This window comes from Amblyomma maculatum, chromosome 8, assembly GCF_055883805.1.
Source record: "Amblyomma maculatum isolate TAMU_Amacu chromosome 8, ASM5588380v1, whole genome shotgun sequence".
NCBI lineage: Eukaryota > Metazoa > Arthropoda > Arachnida > Ixodida > Ixodidae > Amblyomma > Amblyomma maculatum.
The window spans coordinates 71,753,662-71,781,186 of record NC_139351.1 but is presented as its reverse complement, the minus strand read 5'-3'; the positions used below and the strand labels follow the sequence as shown (position 1 = coordinate 71,781,186).

The 27,525-nt window shown below is 45.3% G+C and overlaps 2 protein-coding genes across 2 annotated transcripts; one reads left to right on the top strand and one right to left on the bottom strand.

Annotated features, from left to right (window-relative positions):
- The first annotated feature begins 37 nt into the window (after window positions 1–37).
- Window positions 38–24,217, top strand: LOC146181478 (ATP-binding cassette sub-family D member 3-like). Its single transcript, XM_084576532.1, has 16 exons — window positions 38–172; window positions 505–544; window positions 601–647; window positions 734–785; window positions 2,603–2,761; window positions 7,443–7,469; window positions 8,931–9,071; window positions 10,860–11,113; window positions 11,452–11,591; window positions 12,619–12,890; window positions 13,610–13,704; window positions 15,991–16,132; window positions 17,483–17,584; window positions 18,007–18,180; window positions 18,899–19,060; window positions 23,840–24,217. Exons 1-16 carry the CDS (start codon window positions 60–62, stop codon window positions 23,915–23,917), a joined length of 1,998 nt encoding a protein of 665 aa, XP_084432658.1. The 5' UTR covers window positions 38–59; the 3' UTR covers window positions 23,918–24,217.
- Window positions 24,012–25,623, bottom strand: LOC146181477 (calreticulin-like). The gene is made up of 2 exons (XM_084576540.1): window positions 25,463–25,623; window positions 24,012–25,345 (listed from the first exon to the last, which is right to left on the bottom strand). Exons 1-2 carry the CDS (start codon window positions 25,548–25,550, stop codon window positions 24,198–24,200), a joined length of 1,236 nt encoding a protein of 411 aa, XP_084432666.1. The 5' UTR covers window positions 25,551–25,623; the 3' UTR covers window positions 24,012–24,197.
- Between the last annotated feature and the right edge of the window lie 1,902 nt (window positions 25,624–27,525).

The following is a 27,525-nucleotide window of genomic DNA, read 5'->3' as shown; positions in this document are numbered from 1 at the left end:
GAAAGCCGTCGGACCGGTGCGCTCCGCACGGCAATCAGCTGACGGCCGCAGACGAAAACATGGCGGCCGCCTGGAGTAAGCTGCTCGATCAGCGGCGGCCAGCCGTGGTCGCCGGCACTGTGGCCCTAATCTACGCCTGGTCCTACTTCAGGTTCCTCAGGAAGCAGAAAAGGTGAGGCTCTAACTCCACGCCGCGCGAACACCACTGCGCGACCGCCGCTGAATCCTGCACTGCGGCGAGTGCGGATGGCCGGCCAGCGTCTTTTCCTAGTTCCTCCGGGCTTTTCCCGGCTGTCCCGCAGTTTTCGCCGCTCTTGTCCACTGCCCGTCAATTTACCTGGTGCGGCCGGCGCTCGCGAAAGCGTTGCCAGGGCTGACAGAGTCGGTCCGAACTGCGATTCAACCCGACAAACTCTGCGGATTCTCGAAAGCTGTGCGCACCGTTGCACCCGGCTTCCGAAGAACGCGCGCTCATAGTGCGCTTCCTCTTTTCCTACCGCGCAGGAGCCGGGAGCTTGCAGCAGCGGCGCTCGTTTTCGACAAGGTGAGTGTGCGTGATCGGCGAGGCCGGGGCTCACTCGGGGTTCATTGCGTCCGCAGAAAGATGCCAAGAAGGAGAAGGCCCACGTGGATCGAGAGTTCTTCAGGTGAGACGCGTCTTTCGTCTTACCTGCTGGACTGTGTGTGGACGCGACTTACTTTCTACTTACGACGACTTCTCTCTGTTTTGCAGGCAGCTTGGAAGCCTACTCAAGGTTGTCGTCCCCGGGGTCTTCACTCCAGAGGTGCGCCATCCCGTTCATTCATTTACGCGAGGAGTGTGACGTTAGATGCGCGCTGCGGTCCTGTCCAGATACCGATACGGATCTACGCCGAGTAAACCGCGCTCGGAATTAATGCTGAGCGCTGTGGATCTGCCCCGTACTGCGTAGTTTTGTTTCTTTCAAACGGAGGTTTGCATTTGCATGTCTGCCTTTTTTGGCAGCAAAACAGTTTCGCTTGTACTGTTGCCAGCTGCAAGAGGTAGCCTGCCATCAGCCAACTTTTGCCGTATTATTTACATACCGGGTGCGCACATTCGTCGAATTTCTAGTATGTTGTTTTAATGGGCATAGAGTTCCGTGTAGCTTTCATTTTTGGCAATTCAACATGAGACGTGACGGAGCGTCTCTGAAGAATTTTGAAAATTTGTCGTTAGCATGTGAAAACAAGTAAGCGAAATGCTTGGCCTTTTCTGGGAATATGCTGCCAAGCCAGCATTTTTTGCCACTCGAGTATCTCGCCGTCTTGACCAAACCAAGAGTGCCATTAGCATGTGTGCGCCAACTTTTGCCAAATGATGATGCCACTGTTTCCATTGGCCATGGCTGTTGGCATCATATATTTTCTTCATTGTTTACGAGTAAGATACTTTGCTTCTTCCTGTTATATATAGCGGAGAGGAAAGACAGATGTATCTTCTTGAAAGCTCTCCTCGTGTTCATTTGATCTTGGGTCAAGGTATGGCCATGCCATAGGAGTGAGACGTGAATATATTTTAAGCATAACTGTCTTTATAGGGGAAAAGTCACGAACTCCTCTTCATTTCCTAGCTTGTGGTCTGCAAACAGCACAACGTGGCTACCTGACATCATTTTAATTTTTCTTTTCTTTCCTCGTATGCCGTACCATGTGTGCTAATTGCTGACAAAGTGGCCAATTAACCCTGAGTACCTTGCAAGCAAAGTTGGTTCCACCCACACCCTTTGTGCTGCTCTTCCCAGGGACAGGCTGAGTGCTCGTTCACGTTTATGAAAGAAGTATAGATGAAGACACTTGTGCTGTAGCATAGGTTACTGGCATTCAGATATCGTGCACAGAATTTTGGCAGAATATCAAATGCAATTTTTAAATAATTTTTATTCTCTTTTGCTAGAATATTCCAGCACATGACACAGTCATTGGGCAGTTGAACCAGTTTTTGAGAAAATTTGCAGGGAGATGAGATTATAGAATTGAAAAATTAGGGTTTAATTTTTTGGGGAAAATATGTGATATTTTGTAGGGGCAGTGGGGAGATGGATACCTCAGTAATGAACATATCCACATCTTTGCTGGTACCTTGTTCTGGACCAGGGCCTCTTTTGAACAGCTGGGAAGTTTATGGAAGACTCACTTTGCTTCTTCCCCTACACAGTCATGCAAAATTCATTACGTCATTTCCTGGTCAGTGTCACTCAGCCAAAGAGTCGTGAAAAAGAGCGCATGCTTGATGGCGTTTCGTTTTCAGCATGAATCATATTCACACTAGGGAATAGGCTGTAATGCCAATCGACATGTTTGATGTTAGAAGAGAATGACGTAAACAGCGCTTACAGACAGGAAAGCAGAGAAGGACGAAACACATGCGCATGTGTTTAGCCATTCTGTGCTGCACTGTTTTTGTGATTCCCTTCCAACACGAACCAACCAGTTTGACTCTACCCTCTTCTTGGTGCTAAATGCACTTAATTCTTAAAAGACCTTCCAGTGTTTGCTCATGCGAAGAGAGAAAAGACTGCTGGACAGCGTTCCGCAGTAGACTAGCTGCAAGTTTGTGCCCCTCTTGCTGTGTTTTTCCCAGTTTGGCTACATGCTCCTGGTGGCCAGCTCACTGATTGGCCGGACGCTGTGTGATATCTGGTTGATCCGCAATGGCACGATCATCGAGCGGGCGATCATCTCCCGCAACACTTCACTCTTCAAGGACACACTGCAGGCATTCATCTTCACCATGCCCATGGTGGGTGCACCCCCACATTTCCTCTCATGCTTACTTTGTCTTGACTGTAGCCTGCAATGTGATGCGGGTAATATAGATGCTGTGCTTCGCACTACTTTTAATTGTTAAACACCATGGTTAATTTTTCTTTAAGAAGATTTGTTGTGTAGAACCAAATAACCTCACTTATCGGTCTCTTTATTTCTACTGGCTGTTTATAGGTTATTTTAGGAAACTAATAAAGTTTCTGTTGCTAGCGGCTGCCCTTGTTGAACGAATGAGCCTGCACATCAGTTTTTGTAGATGTCAGTAGTTTTGGGGAGGGATACGTTTTTCAAAGTGGTTGACTGCGCCATGCATAGTATCGAGCAAGCATTTAACCATTTAACGAGCATTTAAACGTAATGTATGTCTGTACCCTTAGGTTATTTCAAACAAATAAATGAACCCGCGGAAACTATTAGTTTTGCATGAATCATAAGTCGCAGGAGCCGAATAAAAAAGTGCCATTTTTGCATCGCTCAAACCTTCGCAGGGAGCATTTTCATTAAGGGCCAAAGTAAATAAAGAATAAAAAAAAAGGCAACTAGTATGTTACCTCAATTCTACCATTTTTCTGCGGCACTTTTACCTGGGGTTTGGTTACACATGTCATTTGAGCTTTGCAGTTTTATTACAGCTGGGAAGCTTATTTTCAGGCTGAGTATCACATCACCATACGTGTAACTTAATGTGAAGCCTTGCATCATCACCTAACTGTATAATATTTTTTTTCCTGTCGAGGTGGCATATGTGTGGCACTGTGCACTAGGTGTGGCATTTACATTGAACACCTTATGGCAGAGCTTGTGTTCACCACTTTGTCATGCCTTTTCGGCATACTTGGTCCGTTAGTGTGGCATTAATGTTTTATTTTCCCCTCGATTTTGTGTGCGTTTCTTTGTTGCATCGCCTGGATTCCATGCCACCCTTTTCAAGTACCCACTTTGCCTACTAAATTTGTGAGGTGCTTAATCTTTTCATGTAACTGATAACACCGTGGTGACCTGTGTGCATTCATTGCCCTATTCGGGGACGTTATACAGTTTCTATCCCTCTACTTGGGATGAATTATGTGTAGTGTTAATGTATTCAAAAAGGTGCACTTGTTGTCTGAGGACTGGCTTGACAAAGGCTTGATTAGCCTGGTGGCAGAGGCAGGGAGATCTTATACACCTTTGAACACAAAGTCAGGGCACGCAGTACACGTGGGGATTTTTTGGTGCTTGGGTTTCTATTTATTTTTGAAACCTGAAATATAGACAGAAAATCACGCAGGAGTCATGCTTGCTTGTTTGTTTTTGTTACAGAGAAGGGTTTGACAATTCTTATAAGAATTCTTATAAGAATAAATGAGCTAGAATTTATTTTCTCACTCGCATGAGATGATTTCATCATTGCTGGGTTACAGAAAGAAAATGTGTACAAAATCATGCACTTTTGTTGTTTTTCTTCATTGCAGTAACTGTCTTCTATTTGTATTACCTGCATTGGTACGCCCATTTTCAACCTATCAGGTTTCAGGTTGGGCTGAATTGCAAAAATAGTTTTGTGACAGAATATACTGTGGGGCCAGTTGATTATTTAGTGGGACATTTTTTCATTGTACAATTCCATTTAGTTGTAATAAGTTGTAGCTCGTCCTGTCAAAACGGTACATTTTTCGTTGAGGTAATAGTATTTTGGCCTCGCAGCTAGCATTTGGAATGGGCAGTAGCTTTTGGGGCAACATATCCTGGCCTTATGCTTTATTCAGTGATGCCTGGCTATTTTGTGAAGTCTTAGCTTTTAATGATCAAGATGCTGAGCACAAACTTGAGTTAGCCTATATCAATAGATTAGTATAATACAGCAATAAAAGTTAAGATTGGTATATTCTAACCACAAAGCAAAGCAACTGCATTCCTATGGAGGCAAACTGCAAAAGGCACCACCTGCTGTGTTGCAATGTCAGCTCTCGCCAGGGAACCCTGGGTGGTCTGAATTGATCCAGAGCATTCACTGCAGCATCGCTTTTAGCCCACATGTTGGTTTGAAGCGCTGGACCCCGCAATTCGCAATATTTTCTTTTTCTAACAGCTGAAGACTCTACATTCACTGAAAAGGGAGCTTTTCTGAACCTATAAAAAGCCAGAACATGAAATACAGTAGTTGCCATCACTGGTCGATTTCACAGGCGGACTGTAGTGCCGTCAATACAGTTCTTTTTGCTCGGATCTCGGAGGCAATGACAATCCATTGTTCATTTCCAAATGAGGATTATGGAGTCCTGTTCAATGTAGCCGTCACAGGTTTTAATAGTGCTATGGGAAAATTTTAAAATGCAACTTTCTGTGCAGTAAAGTTCATCTTTAATTGCCGAACAAGCATAGCATAGCCGAAAAGAGCTAGAGAATGCAGTAATTGCATGGAGTTGCCCTCAGTCTCCCTTCAATAAGGTTGCCTCTCCAAAAGGTAAAGCCGTGCCCTGAGTTATGAAGGTGAAAAAGGAGTTAAAGGACAGCTGTTTGGGTTTCCTCAAGGTTAATATGTTTTAAAGAAACCTGTGCTGTGGGATTCTTTTTTTCACCTTTTTCCCGATTACTTCCACCCAGTTTGGCAACCACATGTTGTCTTATTTGGGTGCAATTCATTTTAAAAGCTTAATGTTTCTGCGAGCTCGATTCTAAATATTTCTACATTGAACACTGCATTTTCAACATCCAGAACATTTCTCGTGCATGCACTCCCTGCTTCTCTGTTGAAATTTTGAAGCTTGTGTTAAATCATCTCAGGCATTTCATGAAAGGGCTCCTTCATTTTCAGCCACTCTTTTAACCATTTAATTAATGCACATTCGAGTGTTTTCTCTAGTAATGCTATGTGACACCGTTGCTGCATTGCTGAAGGATTGTCTCTAGCTACAGACTTATTTCAATTTTGGCTTTCTGCCCTCACTATATTGAAATGGTTCCAGTTGGTATTTAAAAATAAAAAAATTAGATGGCCCTTGGCATTCATAGAAATTGACCTACTACTTGCTAGTGCATTTTTCTCATCAAATTAGCAAAGGTATTGGTTTTGGCTAGCGGAAAGCAATTTTTTGCAGCGATGTTGCTGTGGTTTTGTTAGCGAAATCCGTGCATGGGGGGAGAGGTGTAATCAGAAGCCAAGTTTTTATTGAGCAGCAGCTTTCTTCTTATTCCGTATTGTTTCAACTTTTTGTTACTAATTTGTTTACACATAAACTAAGGCTCGAAATAACTCTTTAAAGCCTATTCGAAAGTTTTTTAGCGACACTTTTGTGCAGTCTCAGTAATATGAGCATCATCATCAGCAGCAGCACCCGGACTATGTCCACTGCAGGGCAAAGGCCTCTCTCATACTCCTCTAACCAGCTTGGTCTTGCATCCACTTGACCCCTGCTAACTTCTTAGCCTCATTCACCCACCTAACATTCTGCTGCCCCTTGCTACGTTTTCCTTCCCTTGAAATCCTATTTGATGCCTTTAACGACCATCGGCTATCCTCTCTTCACACTGCATGTCCTGCCCATGCCCATTTCTTCTTGATTTCCACTAGAATGTCAGTAACTTGAGTTATTTCTCTGACCCACTCTGCACGCTTCCTATCTCTTAATGTTACACCTACCGTTTTCCGTTCCATAGCAGTCTGCGTTGAACTCAGCCTAATTAGACCCTTCTCATTAGTCTCCATATTTCAGCCTCATAGATGAGAGCAACTGTTGTATACTTTCCTCTTGAGCAATACCGAGAAGCTCCTAGTCATTATCTGCATGTACTTGCCAGATGTTCTCCTTCCCAGTCTTATTGTCTCAGTTACTTTTCTTTTATGGTCCGGATCTGTGGTTACTACCTGTTCTAAGTAAGACATTCACCTACCACTTGCATTGCTTCACTATCCATAGTAAACTGCTTTTGTAAAGTGATTGTAAACTAATGTTAGCATATTTGCCTCTAATGTAATTGGTCCTTTAATGAATATCTTACTAATCTCCTGAGTATGTTTTAAATGAGGCAGTGAGTATTGCATCGTGAGGACTATTTGCAGTCCACAAAAAAAGTAATCCCTCAGCCTTAGTAGAATGCATTCAAAGGGATGCACATTCTTCTAACATTGGTGAAAGCAAGCTGTTAATTTTTTAATTTTTTATTTCTACATCTTGCCCAGCTGTGACAAGCATGAAAGATCCCATGGAGGGTGTACGGAATCACTTATTCTCAGCGTTTAAAGTGTTGCTCCATCGGAGGACGATTTCTACTGATTTGAGCAGAGATGGAAAGGGGAATAAATAGAGAGAGAGAAAGTGGGTGGGTGGCCTGCTTCGCACATCATTTTATGCAAAGTGGAACAATTATTTTTGTTCGTCCTGGATTTTGTGAAATATGTTAATGGTTCTTATTAAAACTCACTGCAATGTTCTGGCAACCACTGACAAGAATAAAAGATGGTGGCCTACTTCTCACTTTACACCCTGCTTGTTCCGTTTTCTTGAATGCCTGCATTTATGCTTGTTTTTAAAAGGCTAATGCGGTTGTCCTTTGACTATCTGAAATTACGCCAGTCCTTTCTGTGGTGTCTTAGAAGCCGGGCTTTCTGTTTGTAAGTTTGTGTGTTTGTAAACAAATGACTCACGCTGCATTGTCTTTCTCTGCCCTTACAGTTGTCCATGGTCAACAACCTCCTTAAGGTAAGTTGCTAGCAAAGAGCACGAGGGCAGTTAGCGTGCTTCACAACAACACTCCTCCTATCTGTACCCCATCCTCTCTCCTTTTTTTTTTTATTATTATTTTTTGCAAGTAGCACTAGTTTTTCTTCAGACGTGGTCAGTAACCAGGAGTGCTAACAGTAGTTAAGAGCAGTTTATGTACTGCTGCGTTCACATTGCTAGATGATATATAAATGTCATGCAGTGACTGGCTGGGATGGTAGCATAGTGTGGCCGACGCATGTACTGGCTGCATAAATGGCAAGCATTGCTGTTTGGCAGGTGAAGGCTAAACTGTGATGGTTTCTAGCACTTGCAGTATGTAATATGACAGGAGCTGAGATGAGGTCATATTTAAGTGCTGGGGCACAATTATGTAACGACCTAATCGCACAGTCAGTGGCAAGCTGATCCATTCACCCTGCTCCTATTGGTTGGCATGTCCTCCAGTTGGGACTGGCCAATGGGAGCAAGGCTGATGGATTGGTTCAAGACTGGATTTATGATTAGATCGCTACATAATTCTTCCTCTGGTCCTTATTACTGTATTTGCTGGTTTATTAGACACACCCCTCATTTTTAGAGGCTTTAAACAAACAAAATATTGGTATACAAAATGCACGCTTGTATAAGACGCACCTCAATTTATTCAGGTTTGGGGCAATAGGACTTCATTATATATGCTTGCTTAACCATCGCATGCTATGTGCCTGAAAGAAAATTTTGTCAAGTGCACATGCAAATGATAGAAAAAAGGAGGCAACACTTATGCGCAAGAAGACACACGCAATAGCCATCAAATAATATTGTAAATCATAACTGTAAAAGAGTGTCGGCTCGATCTGGCTTGTCTTGGAAGCGTGGAAAGGGCGAGGAGCATGAACGTTGCCACCTTTTGGCATTCTGCCAGTGAGATAACTGTACAATTCTAGAACACTGTAATGACTGTAAATATTGTAATCGCAGGTGTTGCTGCCATTACTGTTTCAAAGTTCGCCTATGACATTGCCTATGAACGCACATAAGATGCATCGTTTTGTAGGGCACACTATTGCAAATTTTGTCATAAAACCGCGTCTCATACACCGGAAAATACGATATTTAAGAACACTGCTGCCACTTTTTCTCAGGCTTTTTGCAACAAACAGAAATTGAGAGGCGGGAAAAAAAATTTGTTAGCTATTCTTTTTTTCCCTCTCTAAACCCCAGCCTGGGTATTTGAGGTATTTCATTATTTATAAAGTGTTAATTATTGCACTCTTAGCTCTTGAAGCAGTTTCTACCTCTGGTACTGGTAAGCCCGTAACTGATAGAGAAATACACTCCTGGGCCGCTTGGCCACTCCAGAGGCTTGTTCAGTCGAGGATGAATTCCATGACCCGGGTGGAGACCTTTCAGGCACAACCTGTGTATGTTGTAGCATTGCACCCTGGTTCTGCGCAGTACGGGTTGAGTGAGCTGCGGCTGCGGTTTCGCTCTCGGCTGCACCACGCCCTGTACAAGGAGTACTTGAGTGGCATCACTTACTACCGCATGAGCAACCTCGACAACCGCATTGCCAACCCCGACCAGCTGCTGACGCAGGTGAGGAGGCAGAAGAGGAGCCTTTGACAATGCATCTTTGTTAGTTGCTGAAGTGTACAAACCCGCCCTGCATTATCATACACCTGCCTCAGCCAGTTGTGTAACAGAAGCTGTTAATAGGAGACCACCCTGATTTGAGTCACTTAAATGAACAGTTAGTTTTAGTAGTTGCTCTTCCTTGGTCTGGCCTGGTGCCAATCCACTTGGGTCCCCGGCCAGGAGCTAAGTCAAGCTACGCCATGAGAGTGAAAGAGAAAGGCGAGAAAATGAAAGGATTCCATACTAGAAAGAGAAAGAAGACAAAAAAGAAGAGTGGAGGGAATAGAAATGGAGGGGCCCTCGGATTACTTTGATACAAATACCTGTGGCAGGCCATTCAAGTTGCAGTGGGTTTAAGACTTAAGCCTCATGTTGTAACATTGTTGTGGAAGATTTCTTTAAACTAAGGTCATTTAGAAATGATCAGTTGGCTTGCATTTATTGTTCGCTGCCTTTTTGAGGACTGTGACAGTATTTTGCTCGTGCTTGCTTCTTTTTTTCCATTAATTGGCATTTAACACTTTTGGCTTCCGTGTTAAATTTTTTTCTGAAATATATGTGTCCCGAAGATTTGCACTAAATGGCATTCATATTTGGTTTGAATCGGAAGTTTTCTTTTTTTACAAAACAGATTGAGTAGGCCTTCTGCAGAGCCTCTCAAGCAGAATATATAAAGGTATACTAAACAAATATCCAAGAATATTGAGAAAGCGCCACAATTGCATACTTGAGACATGATTACATTAGTAGAGATACATAATTCGGGTTAGTTTTGAGCGGATGGCTGTATTTTTGACGTTTTCTGAACAGCCGCGGGGTCAGAAGCAGCGCGCTCCTGACTGTGAGCCGGCGGGTGTGACGTCACATTTACCTTCAGTAGTGTCATGGCTCTGCGGCCCCCACGTTGTGCCGTGCACAACGCTGCGGTGTGTGGAACGCTGCAGACGAGAGAGGTCGAGGGGACGTGCACGAAGGGCGCGTATTGCAGACAATTGTTTATGCGCTGGGAGGGAAGGATGAATTGTGTGCAGCGTGGTTTAAAGCTTAGCGCTGAGTAGTCCGCTGTCCCGTAGGAACACAAGCAGTTTTAGGACGCGTTGCACTTTATATAAAAAAAAAAAAAGAAAAAAAAAAGGTTTGTTTGTGCACTCACTCGTGATGGGGGTGGCTAGGGAGGCATGAGGGAGGCAGGTAAATGTAGCATGATATCCGTTTTTTTCAGAGCTTTCACAGGAGCCCGCTACGTGCAGCGATTTGAGAAATAATAATTAAAATACTTACTTTCCGCTCATTTCTGTTCATAAAGTGTGTTGTTTTGGTCGCTCTCAATGTGACGGCTACCATCTGCGCTAGAAATCTCGGCGGCAGTTTTTTTGTTCAGTATCCCTTTAATGTCAGGCATCTTCCTTGGAGTACCTTTTATTTCAGACGGGAGTGCTATACGTTGCTTGGCAGTTCCGTGCTCAAGTTCTTCTCTCTTTCTTAAAGAAACTAAGCATATTTTTTGAGTATTTCTTATCTATTAAAATGCGAGAAGGAATCCTTAGACATGCCAAAATGTTCTTTCTGGCAGCTCCTAAGCATTGGGTTCTGAGAATGCACATATTAGCGCTGCTTGGTTTGCATGGAAGCGAGCAGTGGAGTTAGCTATTTCAGTAGACACATATGGCTGAAAACAAGCAACTTTGCTTTCGAAACGGGCACTTTATTCAGCTGCCAACGTGTGGTTCCTATGCTGCCTCCTCACAGGATGTGGAGAAGTTCTGCGGCTGCCTGACCGACCTGTACTCAAACCTGAGCAAGCCACTGCTGGACATTGTGCTGTACGTGCGGTGGCTGTCGGTGGCCATTGGCCAGGAAGCCCCGGGTGCCATGCTGCTGTACCTGCTGTTTGCCGGGGTGATATTGACGCGCATGCGGCGGCCCGTGGGCCGCATGACGATCGAGGAGCAGAAGCTCGAAGGCGAGCTGCGATACGTCAACTCACGCCTCATCACCAACAGGTGAGAGAGATCCACTGTTCCACGGGGCACGAATATACTGGAGGAGTAACCCCTCTTAATGTAGTTATGAGCAGAGAACCCGACTAAAGGTGGGGCTTATGAGGGTTCTTGTACAAAAAAATTTCATTAGTTTGAAATAGGAACGTAGTCCCGCGTGGCGCCCAAGTAAGTCTATGTAGCCAAGCACTCATTAATTCAGACGGGTGGGTGTAACAAAGGTTGCACACTCCTCAGGTGCCTCAAAGTTTTATTGTGCAAGAGCCCTTGTGTTTTCAGCCCGTAGTTGACATGAACTAGTGATTGCTGATCAGTCCACCATTGGCTGTGTGTCATTGCAGTGAGGAGATCGCCTTCTACCAGGGTAATGAGCGGGAACGGAGGACGCTGGACAACTCATTCCGCCGGCTCGTGCAGCATCTGCGCGACTTCCTCGAGTACCGCTTCACCCTGGGCATTGTCGACGACATTGTTGCAAAATGTGAGCCTGTTCTGCTTGCTGCTAGTGGGGCAACCCAGTGGTGAAGGAGACCTTAGCAGATAGGTCAGCTGGGGGTGGGTCACCGCTGGTTGGGTCACGGGGGTTGGTCACAAACCTTTGCTTTTATTACTTCATGCATAGCGAGCGTTGTCAGTTCAAGATGGTACAGCTATAGCCCCGACATTTATTCACCTGGGGTGACCATCGGTTGTGGTCGTACCTGCTTACAGTTATCTATTTATTTACTTACTTTGTTTACACTGTTCTGCAGTCTGCAAGTGCACTTTGAAATGTGGACAGCTGACTAGGCACGTCAGGCATACCACTTCACCGGCGGTGTCAGCAAGGCATTTTAACTTCTTAGAATAATGCTGCCATTGGTTGATCCTCAACTGTGCACTGTAGCCTCGCTTTCAGCACTTCCCCTGTCTCACTCTCTTGTGCTTCTCCTACGTTAGGTGCATTGAACAGTTGGCATGCATGCTCTCAGTGGCTGAAATTGTAAGCCATCGGTGTGTACTTAGCCAGTGGTTGCCTAGTTTCAGTGCCAGCTTTATTTATTGCTTTCTAGTTTGCAGTGTTTTTTGTAGGGTAGTGTAAAAGGGTTTGATAAACATGCTTTGGTCCTGGCAATTGCTGGAAGTGCAAAGTTTTGCCTCCTGCTCGTTCACTATATCCGAATGGCGCAGTCAAAGTGTTCGTTGTGTCTAGAATGCACTGTTGTTGCTCCAGTACTACCTACTTTGACAGTAGCACTGCCCTTGTTCGTGATGGGTGAGCATTCTTTGTATCTGTGGCTGTTATAAAAGGGCAACACGTGCAGTTACCGCAGTGTTGGTTGCCATTTCTGTTTAGAGAGCAAGGCTGATTACTGTAGCAGGGTTTGGGATGAAATACATTTTAGCTGGAAATGCAGTTGTAAAGGGGTCAAATGCACCTATAGTTGCCATTGCTACATTGGCGGCAGTGTACATTCCAGAGCGCAGTGCGCCATTATAGTTGCAGCTGTGTCCCCCTCCTTTTACAGACCTGGCCACCGTGGTGGGCTACCTGCTCATCAGCCGTCCCTTCATGGCGGGCCAGCGCATGCAGCTGGACCACAACCAGCGATTGGAAGAGTACTACAAGAGCGGACGCATGCTGGTCAAGTTGGCCGAGTCGGTGGGACGGGTGGTGCTGGCCGGCCGCGAGATGACCCGCCTGGCTGGCTTCACTGCCCGCGTGTCCCAGCTACGCCACGTGCTACACGACCTGGCCCGGGGCCACTACGTCCGCTCCATGCTCGCAGTGCCCGCAGAGGTGAAAGCAGGTCCACAATCCAGCCCACTAGCGTTAGGTCACTTAACTTTGCATTTTTTTTATTTTATTCTTATCTTGATAATGAACTGAAAGACTGCACTGTGAGCATATACAGAATTCACTGCTTTCTTTTTTTGGTCCAAGAGCGCTTCCTTGCTTTTAATGAGATTTTCTAATCAGCTTAAGTTACCTAAAGTACTGCTCATTGGATGTACCACTACACTGGTGCAAATGTAATAGAAGTTCTCACTTTCGGCATGCGTACACTGATGTCACGGTGTGAGCTGCGGAGGTGGTAGAAATCTGGCAACCTGCTTTGTTCGAAAGAATGCCGTACAAAGTGCACTAAACTTGTCACAGCCTTTGTGAATTGTGGAGTGTCCATAGATCACTCCTTTGCCACAGGAAACCACCATACCCATTACCAAAATCAACAGAACTAGTAAATTTGGCTGGGGCTTTGTGTTGGAAAGCAGGGGAGAATGGTTAATATATGCTGTGAAGAAAGGCAGAGATGTTTGCCTAAGTTATGATTCTCTGGCTTAGTTCTCGTGGTAATCCTTGATGTTTTTCTGAAACAAGGCAGCTTTTCCCTTAGCAAAAGAAGTGCAAAAGAAGAGAGTTAATACCTTTTTGCTTGTGGACAGAATTTGTCTTCTGCATGCATTGGGCTAGACTGGGAGCACAGTATGTGAGAAGGTTGCCTTGGATGCGTGCAGGAGGCCGGTGAAGCCAGCGACGCAAGCAAGCCTCGGCGTCGCATGGAGCTGGTGCCAGGTGCTGGCCGCATCATCGCACGAGACAATGTTATCCGGTGAGCACAGAGTCTGGCTCTTGACCTTCTGTTCTGCCTTGTCCCCAGAGTTAGCAACTCCTGCAATGGCAGGTACAAGTAAAGCAATCCATACGAGGGTCTTGAAACACCCAACATTGCCATGTTTTACGCAGTAGAACAGATAAGGAAAAGGTGGTTCTCGCCTGCTGTGTTAAACATGTAAGTCCGGGGTAACGTCCAGATTCAGCATTCTCTTTGCGGTGCGTCCATTTCATTCTCTGTTCGCCTCTCCACAGCATGAAGGGCAAATAATTAGTTATGCACTGACACTCTCGGAGTGAACCCAAACTCACGAGTGCATGCCGCTGCCAGTGGCGCATAGTTCACCTTGATGTCAGTGTCCCTGACCAGTGTGGGGGCACTCGTTACTTGACCAGGAAATGTCATTTTACGATTTGTAGAATGCATGCATCTGTGTTAGAGGCACTAAGTTTCCAAATTTCTGCCCTAAATAGAACTTTAGATGCCTGGCAGCAGGGGTGAAGTCATCATCATGGCTCATAGAGTAAAAGTACCGCTTGTAGAGCAACATCTGAGTACCACGAAATGGAGACTTCACTTTGAAATGATGTGGATGCTACCACTAGGTATACTGAGGCATCCTTGGGGAATAGGCTGTCATACTGCAGTGGTAACAGCAGATGTATCTGTCGTGTTCCATTGCAGCAACTGTCGATCGCACAGAGTGGCGGTAAGTTCTGCGTGATGGCTTATGCTGCTGTCTCGGAGCTGACGATCAGCGCATTGCTTGCTTTCTACTGGCTGCGCTTATCTGGAAGAATTCGGCCGCAGCGGCCACCTTTTTATGGAGGTGAAATGCAGGGTTCCCCTGTACAGCGCGATGCAGTGCATGTCAAAGAACCCCACACAGTTTAGATTTCCCCCTTCACTATGGGGGCCCTCACAACCTGAGTCACTTTAGAATGTTAAACCCTATCTACATATGTGTGTGTGTCGGTGTGTGCATGCACATACACGCACACACGCTGGGTGTTTCATTGAACACTTTCAAAAATCTCTAAAATAACTCTTTGAATTATACAGCTTAATAACTAATGCTCTAACTTTTTCAATTAACACAGTCCACTTGTTACTGCCAGTGGGGTCTTTGAAACTGAGAAAAAGATAATGCCATAGCATTTTTTGAAATGGAGGAAAGCTTCACATCATGAGAAATCTGGTGTATTCTTTTCTATTTTTCTCATGAAACCAAAATTGAGCGCATTGGACATGCAAGAAGCTTGGCGCAGACTCGGTGCCTGCTGAAGAAGCATTGCACTGACTGTGGCACCCATTTCAAACTGCAAGCATTGTTATGTCGCACCATGTACACTATGTTGCTTTGCAGCTTGCAGCGAAGAAAACCAATGTCATTGCCAGCTGTGTGGTCGTTATTTTTTAGTGCAACGAAACGAAATAAATTGCACGTTGCGAAATAGAAGAGAGCGTGCAGTTCAAATTTGGCATCGCAGGTTGAGACTGCGTCCCACTTGCAAATATAGTGCGTGTGAACACTCGGTTTATTTACTTCTAGCGGCCGCATTTGCTTACCACCAGTTTGCACAGTTGCTTGTGTACCTTTCACTGCTATAATTGTGAGTGCGTCAAGGACTCGGATCTCAAGGTGTAACTTCTTGAAGTGTCCATTTGAATGGCCTTCTAACCCTGCAACTATGCTGCGTTGAAACCCCCTGCTGAGCGCCAGCGACGGCAGCAATAACTCTCCGGCAGGCTAGCTAAACATGCCCAGCGCATTGGCTGGCTGGAGGACGCAGTGAATGCACGTCATTCTACTTCCCTAAAGCTTTGTTGCACCCAACAGTCATGGACATAACTGCAGAGCAGATAGCTGTCCTACTGGAAGTGAAGTCATGCAGTCATGAGCTTCCTCTCGCTCAGCGTGACGTCACTCGTTCTTATGGCCTACACATTTTAGAAAGATTCTTCAAGAAGAATCGCTGCATGGCAATCAACCGGCCGACAAATATAAAAATTATGGTTTTTAAAAATGAAAAAATAAATTTCCAGCTTTGTTCTAAGGGGCTCATTTTTAGTGCAGATGTTCAAAAGCATTCATTCTACACATTGAAGTTGTTTAGTGGCAATCATCAAGATGGTTTCACAGTCGTTTAAGTGAAAGTCTGGGTGGACGGTCAAGATGGCATGGAAGGTGTAGGTCAAGATGCAGTCCACCTCTGGCATCTTGCAGTGCAGTTTGTTTTGCAAACAACTTTGGCCACGGATCACGAAGATTGCTTTCTTTAGTTTCCAGAACGTGCCCCTGGTGACGCCCAATGGGGACGTGCTGGTTGACGACCTGTCCATAGAGGTCAGGTCTGGCGTCAATGTGCTCGTCTGCGGCCCTAATGGCTGTGGAAAGAGTTCCCTATTCCGTATTCTTGGAGAGGTGAGTTCTTATCACTGTCCTGCTGAGCTACTTTATCGCCTTCTCCCCCCAGTATTTTGCTGGCTGCTTATTGTACATGAAGGAAATGAACAGAGGCAGTTTTTGCTTAATTGCTTTATGTTATTATTTTTTTCTGGTAGTGGTAGGGCCTGTTGCTATGCCTGTGAAATGCAAAGCTTGTGTTTTGCTTTCGCTTATGCTGAGGTTGCCCCAGAATACATTTTTCCTGGTTCATTCAAGTAGTGCCAAACTCCTAATTTGTTTGTGTGTTTCTTCCTCAGTCAGCGCTAATTGCTCTTTATTCTTCCCGGTGTTGTTCTGGGGGCATTAGTGTACTAGCATGGCTGCGTACGTATTCATTTTTGTCTGTTGCTTTTGCCACCTGTCTCACTTGGGTTTGCACTGTTTGTTCGGCCCATAACCTGTTGGTCTCCTGCGCTCTTAGAGAGGAGGGTAGTAAGAGAGGCAGCGTTCTTTGCCACAGAAAGGCCTTGGATGCAAGGAGAGTTGATCTGCTTGGTACATGACCATGCGAGGCACGGTGCAGATCATGTACGCACACGGGCATTCCCAGCCTTTTAAAGAAAGCCTCCTGATAGCTGTCAAGTGGTGCCGAGGAAGCATACCATATTTTCCGATGTATGGTTTAAGAGCGCAGCTCTTAGGAACCTGTTTAGCGATTGTGACGCATCACCCTTGGTGCTGTTGCCAGTATAAATTACAAGAAGCATGTTTCAAATTCTTCACCTCAGTATATTGCTAAAAACATTTAAATAGCTGCTCTCAAGTTCCACACTAAGGAGTATTGTAATCATCCTTAGAATTTTTTTTTTTTAAATTGTACTGTCGTGTTCTATACAGCACTGCATTTTAACACGCATTCTTTTTTTTTCTTTTGCACGAAGTTCTTAGATCAAACATGGACATGGCGCAAACAACTTCAAAGCTGTTCAAATCTTTTTAAAACAGCTTTAATGTGATGCAAAAGTTTTTGATTATGGGGGATGCATCTTATACAAAGGGGCGTGTTATGCACTGGAGTCCCAAAATAGAGCGGCTAAGGGAAAGTGGAGGGCTGAGGCGTGCATGGATTTGGTCATTTGGGGTAGCCAGAAAGCCCTCCAAGGAACCCGGGAGTCTCGTGAATACCCATTTGAGGGCTCTCATACTAATCAAACCCAGAAGAGCAGCCCTGGAGAATGTGCTCTGTTCAGGTTACACACCTTGGGCTGCCTTCTTTGATTGAAGGGCCTACATGAGTCCTTGTGCCCCACTATCTGGGAAGTGGCTGGGGAATTCAGGTGTTCACATGGAGAAGACACTGCCACGTGTGTGTGCATGTTTGTGCAGCTATGGCCCTTGTTTGGAGGCACGCTAGTGAAGCCAGCCAAGGAGAAGCTCTTCTACATTCCCCAGAGGCCCTACATGACGCTGGGGACCCTCAGAGACCAGGTGGGTGCAAGGCAGTTGTTTGCTGGTGCTTCTTCCAAGTGGCTTTAATGTGGGATATTATTCAAAGCACATCCTCTTGCTCAATTTTGAAAATTGACATAAGAAACATTGATAAAGTTTAATATGTAGTTTAGTGTGCATTTGATTGTCAGAGTTAACGTGCTTGTGCTTCTGCAGAGAAGTTTTAGTGCCCATTGTCATCAGTCTTGAGGCAAGGTGTTCAAATGAGGAAGGACCAATTTTGATTGTCTGTGCCTCTAATGTTTTTGCATTAATCGACTCCGATGATTGTGGCAAGTGGCTTTGTGATTCCACCTTTTGGAGATGGTGCCACATTTCAAGGAACACCACGCTTCTCTTCCTTTGGGGCTTCTAGTGCTTTCTCATTGACGGAATCGAATCCTTGGAATCTGCTTGCACAGGTGATCTATCCGGACACGCACCTGGACATGCTGCGCAAGGGTGTGACGGACGAGCAGCTGGCCCGCTTCCTGCACCTGGTGCAGCTGGACTACGTGCTGGAGCGTGAGCGCGGCTGGGACACCATCCAGGACTGGATGGACATCCTCAGTGGCGGAGAGAAGCAGCGTATTGCGGTCAGTGGCACCTTCGCTGTCCACTGCCGACTCACCTGGTTTGAACGGGCAGCTGGCACTCCATTCAGATTCTTGTACCAGCCATGCTATGAATACATTAACATACAGCACTGCCAAAACTTGTGTGTTTGATCAGAAACACCTGTAGAGCTCCTGCTAGGACCTGTGAGACCAGAACGCCTCACTTGCTTATCTAATGGGGCCACTTATCAAACTTAATCAAACTTGACTGGGAGAAGAATGACTCATACACTTAAGAAACAGAAATCTCTGTTGGGGAAGAACATGGCAAGCTGTAATGTTAGGGAAGTCTTATATAAACGGGGTCAGCATGAAGCCATCAATTCTCAGAGCTTGTACCATCATTTTCCTGTTAGTAGCGTTGCTGTATAATTGCTAGCAACATTCCCAAGTGACACTATGTTTGCGGCCATTGTTATTCACTCGGGCAGCTGGTGGGTGTTGCAGGGAATATTGCCTGTCCGAAGAATTCTAAGAGTTGCAGCAGCAGCATGCACAGATCGTGTGGGAAGCTTATTCCTTTTGCAGGGGGCCTATGGGACAGTAGTGCATGAGAAGAAGGTGTATGTGTGTTTCCCATTCTGCGGCTCCTTTTCGAGCACAGTTTATCAAGTAGCCCAGCAGCTTGTTCCCTCGGCAGCTCATGCGTACTCCACCCACATGGTGTGGTGTTGGGGGATGACCACTCTGTGTGCAGATGGCTCGGCTATTCTACCGGCAGCCGCAGTTTGCCATCCTGGACGAGTGCACGAGCGCTGTGAGCGTGGACGTCGAGGGCTCCATGTACCAGTACTGCCGACAAGCCGGCATCACCCTCTTCACAGTGTCACACCGCAAATCACTGTGGAAGTACCACGAGGTGAGTCGCTCAGCAGGTAGAGCAGTTTCACAGAGATTTCTCAGGCGTAAACAGCAATTACTGTTGAGGTGTGTCACGTCTAAAAACTTCCATTTTGAAATTGACTTTAAGAATGCGTTGCCGAGCTCTTTCATCCACTTGGGCCAGCAGAAGTGGTCGTGCTCTTTCCCACGTGTTGCTAAATGCACTTGGGCCAGAGGTGGTCTTGCTCATTAGGGATTAAAGGCAAGACTGTGGCAGAGCTATTCCCGCCGTTCCTTCGCTTCACCTGAGAGCAAAATCTGGGAAGGTTCTTTTAAATTTTATTTTTCAACACCCAGCAGATTTGCAGGAGCAAGCTTGAAGGCTTTTATGCAAATTTCAGTTGAAGTTTTGTATTATTCCTTTTTGTCAGGCGGTATTCAATTAGTGCGAGATTTCCAAATATTTAAATTTTAAAGTACAAATCTGTAATAAAAAAGGTTTGAAATATAAAATTGAGCACCTCTACAGTGTGAAAAAGATTTAAGAACAGAAATAAATAGACAAATATTCAGCAGTAGACAGTCTTTGCAAGAAAAAAAGATTAAACTAGATTAAATCAGTTGCACCTTTTTAAAGAAATGGCATGCGTGCAATGTGTATACTGCTTAATTAGGCAGCTAAAAGAAAACTTTGCACAGGCGAAGTTTGCTTTGAAATGTTTGCTCACAAGCTGGCTGTAGAGTCGACAAAACAAGATTCGTCAATGGACCCATGACTTTATGGAAGCTAAAATAATATAACCTGATGAGTAATATGACGTTTAATTCGGACTTCTGGAGGCCGAAAGAAAATGTTCAGATTATTCGAACGTCAAATTATACCTCACTCCCCTTTCCTCCCCTTTTGAAAAAGAGAAACAGCTGTTTAAGATGTGACGAAGCCTCTGTGAGAGGGCTCCAGGGAAGTAACTGCAAGAAGCTTGTGAGGAGTTTGCAGTTTTGGCTTGCCGGGAGGGAAACGCTGACTCAAGTGAGGGAACGTGCATTTGCGTTGGAACGGCAATTCTACCTTTTCAAAAAAGAGAGAGTAGCAACTTGAAGACGTGCTGATCGGCATCTAAAAACAGCATGCAACTGGCCTCGGTCGTCTGGCATATGCGGAGATGATCGGAACTCTTTAATCTCCCTAGTTGTGGAACTTACCTGAACAGGGTCCACATATCAAAAACAGCAGTCTGATTGGTCCAAAGTTCTGTTGTCTATGGATTGTGGCTACCGTATATGGCTGCGTTCAGTATCGTAGACTTTCCAAGTGGCAACCTTTTGAAACTTGGCAACAAAATTAGTGAAGCAGATGCCATATCAAAAATTCATATGCAGAATAGTTTACGGTGGTGTAACTAAGTGGTAAAAGGTGCAAAAGAAACTCTTTTCTAAAGGTAATAAAGTTGATTGCTTTATCTTGCAGCCATCTGTAAGCACCCGAAAACTGGCTACTGGTCACAGTCACGTTTTGAAGCACAGTTTCTCAACTGTTTGGCGACAAAACCCGGAAAACAAAGCTATATATATTATCATTCCCGGTTATTAGACATGACCGGACGTGACGTCATTATGACGTCACATCCGTTCATGACGTCACCATATAACAGCTGTGGACGTCTCGAAACGTCTAACCATTACTACTGGTTAGTGATAGTTAACCATCACTTGCCCCCTTCTGAGTACTAGTTAATGTCTGGTTAGTGATAGCTAAATGCCTCTTAACTAGTAAGTGATGGTTAGTGATAGTTACGATGACTATATATCACAGTTGACCGAAATGAGATGCCAGAGCTTTCACTGGATGAATTATGGATGACGCAGGATCAATGACCACACGTGTGGGCATTAAATCTGAGCTGCTTTACTAAAATTATCGGGCATGGCATATGGGAAACCCGCTTGTGTAATTTTGCACAGGGTACGGAATGCGACTGATCCTTGCGATAAACACAGTATACGAAAATGAAGAGGACGCTATTGTGCTGTATCGTTGGCACCTTTTTTTGTTCACAAGATTGAAGACGCTGCATTTAAATTAGCGAATATCTTGTACTTATTTCAGAGGGTTGTTGTCCAGTTAACAGGTCTTTGAAACTGAACCCAAGGACGCGAAATTGAATCTGAGCCACGGTGGTTGCTTTTTCATGGAGGTCGGTGCATGTTAAAAAACCCCAGATAGTTGAAATTTCCAGAGCGCCTCCATAGCATGAGTCGCTTTGGGACTTTAAATCGCCTAAATCCAACCAAATCGGGTCTTCGAAGCCCCTTGCACTGCATGTTATTCATGAGCAAGTGGCCAAACAGTGGCCTGATGCCTTATTGGTGTGGTTGTATCAAAGGCACTGGCAACACCCTCGTCTAAGGATCTTGCGCTTTTAAATGGACGCTGTGATGTGGAATGAATATTATTGCAATGAACAAAGGCAGCATAACTGCATAGGGGAGAAAATCTGCTGCACAGGTGATTGCAGTGCACAAAGCGAAGTAGTTATAATATGAATGGAAAAGAAGTTATTTAATGCTACCTGCTATTTCTTGTTTAACAGAATGAGGAAAAATTGCCACTTTTATTGCCTCCTACGAGAACTAATTCACACAGTAACTTGTCTTTTGCAGCGGGTAAATGACAAAAATAAATCCAAATAAAAATCTCCCTCGGATAAATTTGGTGCTCAAATGTGAAGTAAAAACATATTGCACAGGCTATAGCCCTAAAATTCCTAACAAATAGAACCTAAAAACGAAGGGCCCTAGTTGTACAGTGCAGTGGCAAAGTTAACACAAAATTCATTCACTCATTATTTATGACATCTGTAAAAGGATGTAGAGAATTGTCTCCATGGTTTCTAGAATTTCACATTTTCCTTTCTTTTTATGAACAATACTGCAACCTCGCACTAACCAGGCATTTGTTAAAGGAAGATGGCAAGTTTGCTTCCAAAAGGAGCAGGCATTTAAAATTTTTTCCATAGGGTTTCTCATTTCTTTTTGATAGGTGCTGAAGACAGCGGTATGTATATGTGAGTCACGACTTAGAATTGGTCTAAGGCAGTCAAACATATTATATATATATATATACATTTCTTGTGCAGTTTCTCTGCTAGTGTGAACTGTCAAGCGACACCTGTAATGTAACAGCAATTTAAAGCCACATGAATCGTGCAAAAGCAGTGGTGTAGTTGCTGCTTTTCATTTTTTACTATCGTAACTCTTAGGCAGGCTTGCATAAGAAGTTGTATGAATTAATGTGAAAAAAAAAAAAATGAGCAGTCATACTGCTTTTTTTTTTTTTTTTTTTGTATGCCTCACAGTACTTCAAATAGTTTATGACAGCCATCTTTCAGCCGTGGAAACCAAAATGGTCCAAGAAATAAATTGAGTTGTAAATGATTTGCCACACGTTTGTGCAATCCATATGACTGTTCCTTTTTTCCGATCTGTTGTTAATTATTCTAAAGAACACACATATAAAGTTCGGTGTCTGTGCTCTTTTAAAGAGGCAAACATTACTTGGTTATGCTTCCTGCCTCTAGTAATTTGCTTTTAAGTGTGTTAGCGTGACTGAATGGTAAAATAATGCGTGCTAGCTACAGTGCTTTTGACTAATAAAAATTACCAAAACTCTGCTTACCAGCCGATTATAGCTTTGAACAGCCATATAAATTATAGTTGTGAATTCAGATGATTGTGTTGTTTCTTTAATGAGAGATACTGCATCTTTATGAGATAGCTCTGAAATCTTCACCGTGCTTTGTTTTTAGCGTGAGAAAAGGGTGGTACTGATAAGATATGTGCCCTTTGGTAAGGGTTATTCTTGTGGTAATTGTTTTGCCTTGAAAAGGAAAAGTATCTTTGCTGTTGACAACAAGGTCTTTAGAACATGGAGCTGAGCTGAGGGTGCCAGAGTGGCATCAGGGAAGAAGAGGCTGCTGCAAAGTGAACTACATCTTTTGACATCACCTTGTGCTACAGTGCCTCTTGGAAAAGCTGCTCTTGTAGCGTTAAAATTCATTATTGTCGTTCAGTTTTGCTCGAGTTGGCTAGCCACAGTACAGAATTTTGAGAGAGCAGACATGGATAGAAAAAAGTTCTGAAAGTGATGCAGCCTTACTGAGCTCGTGAGTAGTTTAACTAGAAATTAGGCATACTTCTACAGCATGAACACAGAGGCAAAACAATTCAGCTGTGTGAGTAACAGCCAATTCTTATATTCAAAGTTAAGACGTTTTAATCTCAAGCAGCTGTGTTTTTCTTCAACAAGTGTTTGCCACTTTTTTTTTAGAAACAGTCCTTCCTCGAAAAAAGTTGTCCTTATAAAATGGTGCATATTCACAAGGGTGATTGGCGGCCGTGGCCAATGGACTTCGTGAACCTTTTCCAAATTTTTCTGGTACAACCAAAATCACCATGCTTAATTAAGTAGAATCCTTGCTGTCAAAAGGCACGCAAAAATTGCCTAACAGCAACACTCAGTCACACTGCATGCATCTACCGTTAAATTGCCCTACCTTGTGTACACTTGCAATGATTCCAACACTATGGAAGTAATGTTAGGTCCATCAAGTCTGCACTGCACATATGCACAGTGCAGACCTGATGGACTTGGGACGCATCAAGCCAGACTGTTTAATCCAGCAACCTGCACCAAACTTACCCATGCTTCCCTTTGGGCAAAAGTGCACACACAATTAAAGTGCTTGCACCTATGCACTTACATGATGAGTGTCTTTGCGTAGCTGCTTTCGTAACATTCTATCTATTTGCTGTGCAGTACTGCCTCTACATGGATGGACGGGGAAGCTACGAGTTCAAGCCCATCACCCCAGACACGCAAGAGTTTGGCTCCTAGCAGAGAGCCAAGCAGCCCAGAGTGCCTTTCGCCAAGCCAGCCAGTTGTACAGTGTGGTGTAGTAGAGTAATAATAAAGAGACCGGGACACCGTGTAACCAGGAGACAGCCTGTCTTTTTGTTTTTATTAATAAATCTTTAAATCAACCATATCTCTTTGCTGCACCACAATGGGGGGGAGAAAAACATGAGAAAACCACGGATGAGAGAGAAAAACAAAACAAAAAAAAAATGAGAGATGCCTGTACAAAAGAGTCCCGACCAGCGGTGACCGCAGCCGCTCACAGTTCCTCGTGCTTGTGGTCTTCGTCGTCCTCGGGCGCGGCGGTGGTGTCTTCTTCCTCCTTGTCTTTGTCATCGTCCTTGTCTTCGTCTTCGAACTCGTCCTCCTCCTTGGCGTCGTCGTCTTTCTTGCTCTTGGCGTCCTCTTCCTCCTCCTGTTTTTCCTTCATCTTCTTCTCGGCATCCTTCAGTGCGGCCCACGTCTCCTCGCCATGGACTCGCGCGTACTCCTCGTCGTCCGTGATCAGCAGGTTGTCGAAGATGGTGCCAGACTTGACCTGCCACAGATCGAAGCCGATGGTGCAGATCTCCGGGTGGTGATAGAGCTTCGGGTCTGGCGTGTACTCTGGGTTGTCGATCTCCGGGTGGACCCAAGCGCCCTTGTAAGCAGGGTTGTCGATCTGCTTGGGTTTCCACTCACCCTTGTACTCCGGGTTGTTGATCTGCGGGGGCTCCCACTCACCATCCATGTCGTCGTCCCAGTCCTCTGGCTTGGTGGCGTCGGGGTCAGGGATGTACTCGGGCTTGTCCCAGTCCTCGGGCTTCTTGTCGTCCGGGTCGTCGATCTTGGCGCGGTCGTCCCAGTCTTCGGGCTTCTTGGCCTCCGGGTCTTTGATCTTCTTGGGCGGCAGGAAGGACCAATCGCTCTCGAGCTCGCCCTTCTCGGCAACCTCGTTGTCGATCTTGACCACGTACGTGTTGTCAGGCTTCACGATCAGTGTGTACAGGTGGGTGTACACGTCGTCCTTGCAGCGGATCTCCTTGTTGATGAGGTGGTTCTTGCCCTTGTAGTTGAAAATGACGTGGACCTTCTTGGTACCGGGCCCGCAGATGTCTGGGCCGAACATGATCCTGTATGGGGACTCGCCGTGCATCTGCGTCTGGTCTAGGCTGCAATCGAACAGTTTTACGTAGCCGCCACCGCAGTCAATGTTCTGCTCGTGCTTGACGGTGAACTGCACCACCAGGGTCTTGTCCTCATTGGAGAAGGGGTCGAACTTGGCTGAGATGCCGTAGAACCGTGCATCTTCGGACGTCTGCAGACCCTTGCTTTTCTCTGCGTCTCCGTAGAACTTGCCGGCGGATAGCACAAACTTGCCCAGGTTGTCGCCCTTCGTCGACTCGACCCACCGGCTCTTCCAGCCGTCTGCGTTAGAATCACGGAAAAGTACACATCAGCAAACGCTGCCAAGCGACGCGGATGGCGGACCGCCAAAGAAAAAAGAACGAGTGGTAGGGAAAACCGCTCGCGCAGGCTACTCACCTCCATCGTTAAATTCTTCTTTGAAGTACACGGTGGGATCGGCTGCTACTAAGCCCACAATGGGCAGCAAAATGCAGAGAAGCCGCATTTTGGAGAACCTGCGTGCCAGACACGACAACGTTCGAAGACCCGGCTCCTGCACTGAACAGCGCTAGTAAATCAAAGCCGGTTGGGCACGTGACGTTCCAGATGTATACTTCTCATTGGCGCACAGTCGCCGGCCAATCCTGCCCCACCACGCTGTGGGGCTCGTCCGAAAGTTGATGCTGAATGGGTAGTGCATTCTACTTGCATGTTTTATAATAAAACAAGCGTACGAAAAACAGCGTTATTTCTTTCAATTTATTATGAATATCTTCTGCGCTTGTGTACAAAGTATGCACTATAATTGTTTTTTTAATTTAAAGTGAACACTCATGGAGCAGTTTATTAAAACAAGAGTTTAAAGTTAGTTTTCCCCCTCCACCGCTAGGACAGCAAGCCTTCTTTGTCTACTTTGTGGTTTCTGCTACCATTGTCCGGTCGCTTCAAATAGTGACGTTGAGCGGTGACGACATCGACCCGGCCTGCGTGTGCGCTTCGGTTTGGGCTGATCGCGTGAAGTGCTGGATTTCTCAGGGCTTGACACGTGTTGTCTTACTCCTACTATTTGGCCGTATTGTCGACGAGGAAGAAATTTGTTTTCTTTGTAATTTTCGAGCACTTTACATCCATCGTAAGGTATGGACGCTGCTAGGGCCTTGTTTTTTTAGCCCACTCTACAGAAGTTTTTTTTTTTTTTCTTTTTCTCTTGGGTTGCTCTGTTCTTGGTCGTTCTTGGTAGCACACAGCGAGAAAGTGTCAAATCGCGCAACCTCCAAAAACCCGTCCGCGTTGACTTTTCAGTGGTCAGGAATGCCGCTGACCTCGAAGTTTACTTTTTGCCTTGAGTACGCTAACATCGTAGAATTGTGCAGTTACACCAGGGTGCACTGTAGGATTACTGACGCCGGGGAGAGTCTCGTCTGTCAGACCGCGTCTGTTCCACATGCAGCCAACTGATCTGCCGACTCGAAATAGCTGATTTCAGGAAGTCCCTCGCCAAATATTGACCTCGTGTTTTCTCATTACTTATTTTCGTTTACGATTCGATTCTGTTTTAAGGTGTGAAACATCGGAAGAGCGGTACAGCGTGAAGATGAAACGAGTCGAACCAAATATTTACATTCGCCATCTTCCGTCCGCGTTCGGGAACCGAGCGTTTCTGCTGCTACGCGATTAGTCACTTCCGGGCACTTCGGTTTCATGTTTGTGTTGGGCGTGTTGTGCAGTACACGTAAGCATTGAGTGTGTCTACCAGTACGAGGGGGATTTTGCTGTCCTTGACCTCATCGCGTGCATGCATCACCCATTTTCCCGTGTGAGTGGAACGAAACGATCGGGATGTCATTGACCGGCGCGGGCCTGCCAACGTGTCAAAGTTAATCCAGTTTGAGCGAATGTGTTTGTGCATATAGTTTTCTATTTCACTGATAAATGGAGTAGTATAGTGTTGTGTCATTCTACTACTTGGTCCTCGTTTTTTTGCGCTACCTCCAACATGAATAAATGAAGTGCAAAGCCAAGCAAGGTGGCAAGCATCGCTTCCGCTCACCGCGCGTCGCTAAAAATTGACTTTCGACGACCCCAGTCCGTGAGCACCCCCTCTGTGCTGAAATCCTAGGCTGAGACCGGCATGGAAAGCATAAACTTAGGCCTGTATTTAGAACTCTCATCGAACCTACTATTCCGCGCATGGCCTCGGCATCTCCTAAGTCACGCCCTATTTGTTTTCACTCTTAGGGAGAAATGGGCGGTTATTCGTGAGAGCGAAAATGCGACCGAGATTTCGTTTATCAGCTGAAGCTGCACTGGTGGAGGGGAGTACTGCGATTGTAAGTGCAGCCCATATCATTCCACGCGGAATAAATACGTAAACTCAAAGGGGCGTCCAGGAGAAAGAGAAAAAAAAAAGAATGCAGCGTAATGGGTTTGCTGGGCGTCTTATGCACTCGACCTTGCTTGCAGCACGTAAAAGCCTCCAT

Coding starts and splice junctions, on each gene's coding strand:
- LOC146181478 (XM_084576532.1), top strand. CDS start 60: ATGGCGGCCGCCTGGAGTAAGCTGCTCGATCAGCGGCGGCCAGCCGTG. Junction 7,470..8,930: donor TGGTCAACAACCTCCTTAAG/GTAAGTTGCTAG, acceptor GGTTCTGCGCAG/TACGGGTTGAGTGAGCTGCG. Junction 13,705..15,990: donor GCACGAGACAATGTTATCCG/GTGAGCACAGAG, acceptor TGCTTTCTTTAG/TTTCCAGAACGTGCCCCTGG.
- LOC146181477 (XM_084576540.1), bottom strand. CDS start 25,550: ATGCGGCTTCTCTGCATTTTGCTGCCCATTGTGGGCTTAGTAGCAGCC. Junction 25,346..25,462: donor AGAAGAATTTAACGATGGAG/GTGAGTAGCCTG, acceptor ATTCTAACGCAG/ACGGCTGGAAGAGCCGGTGG.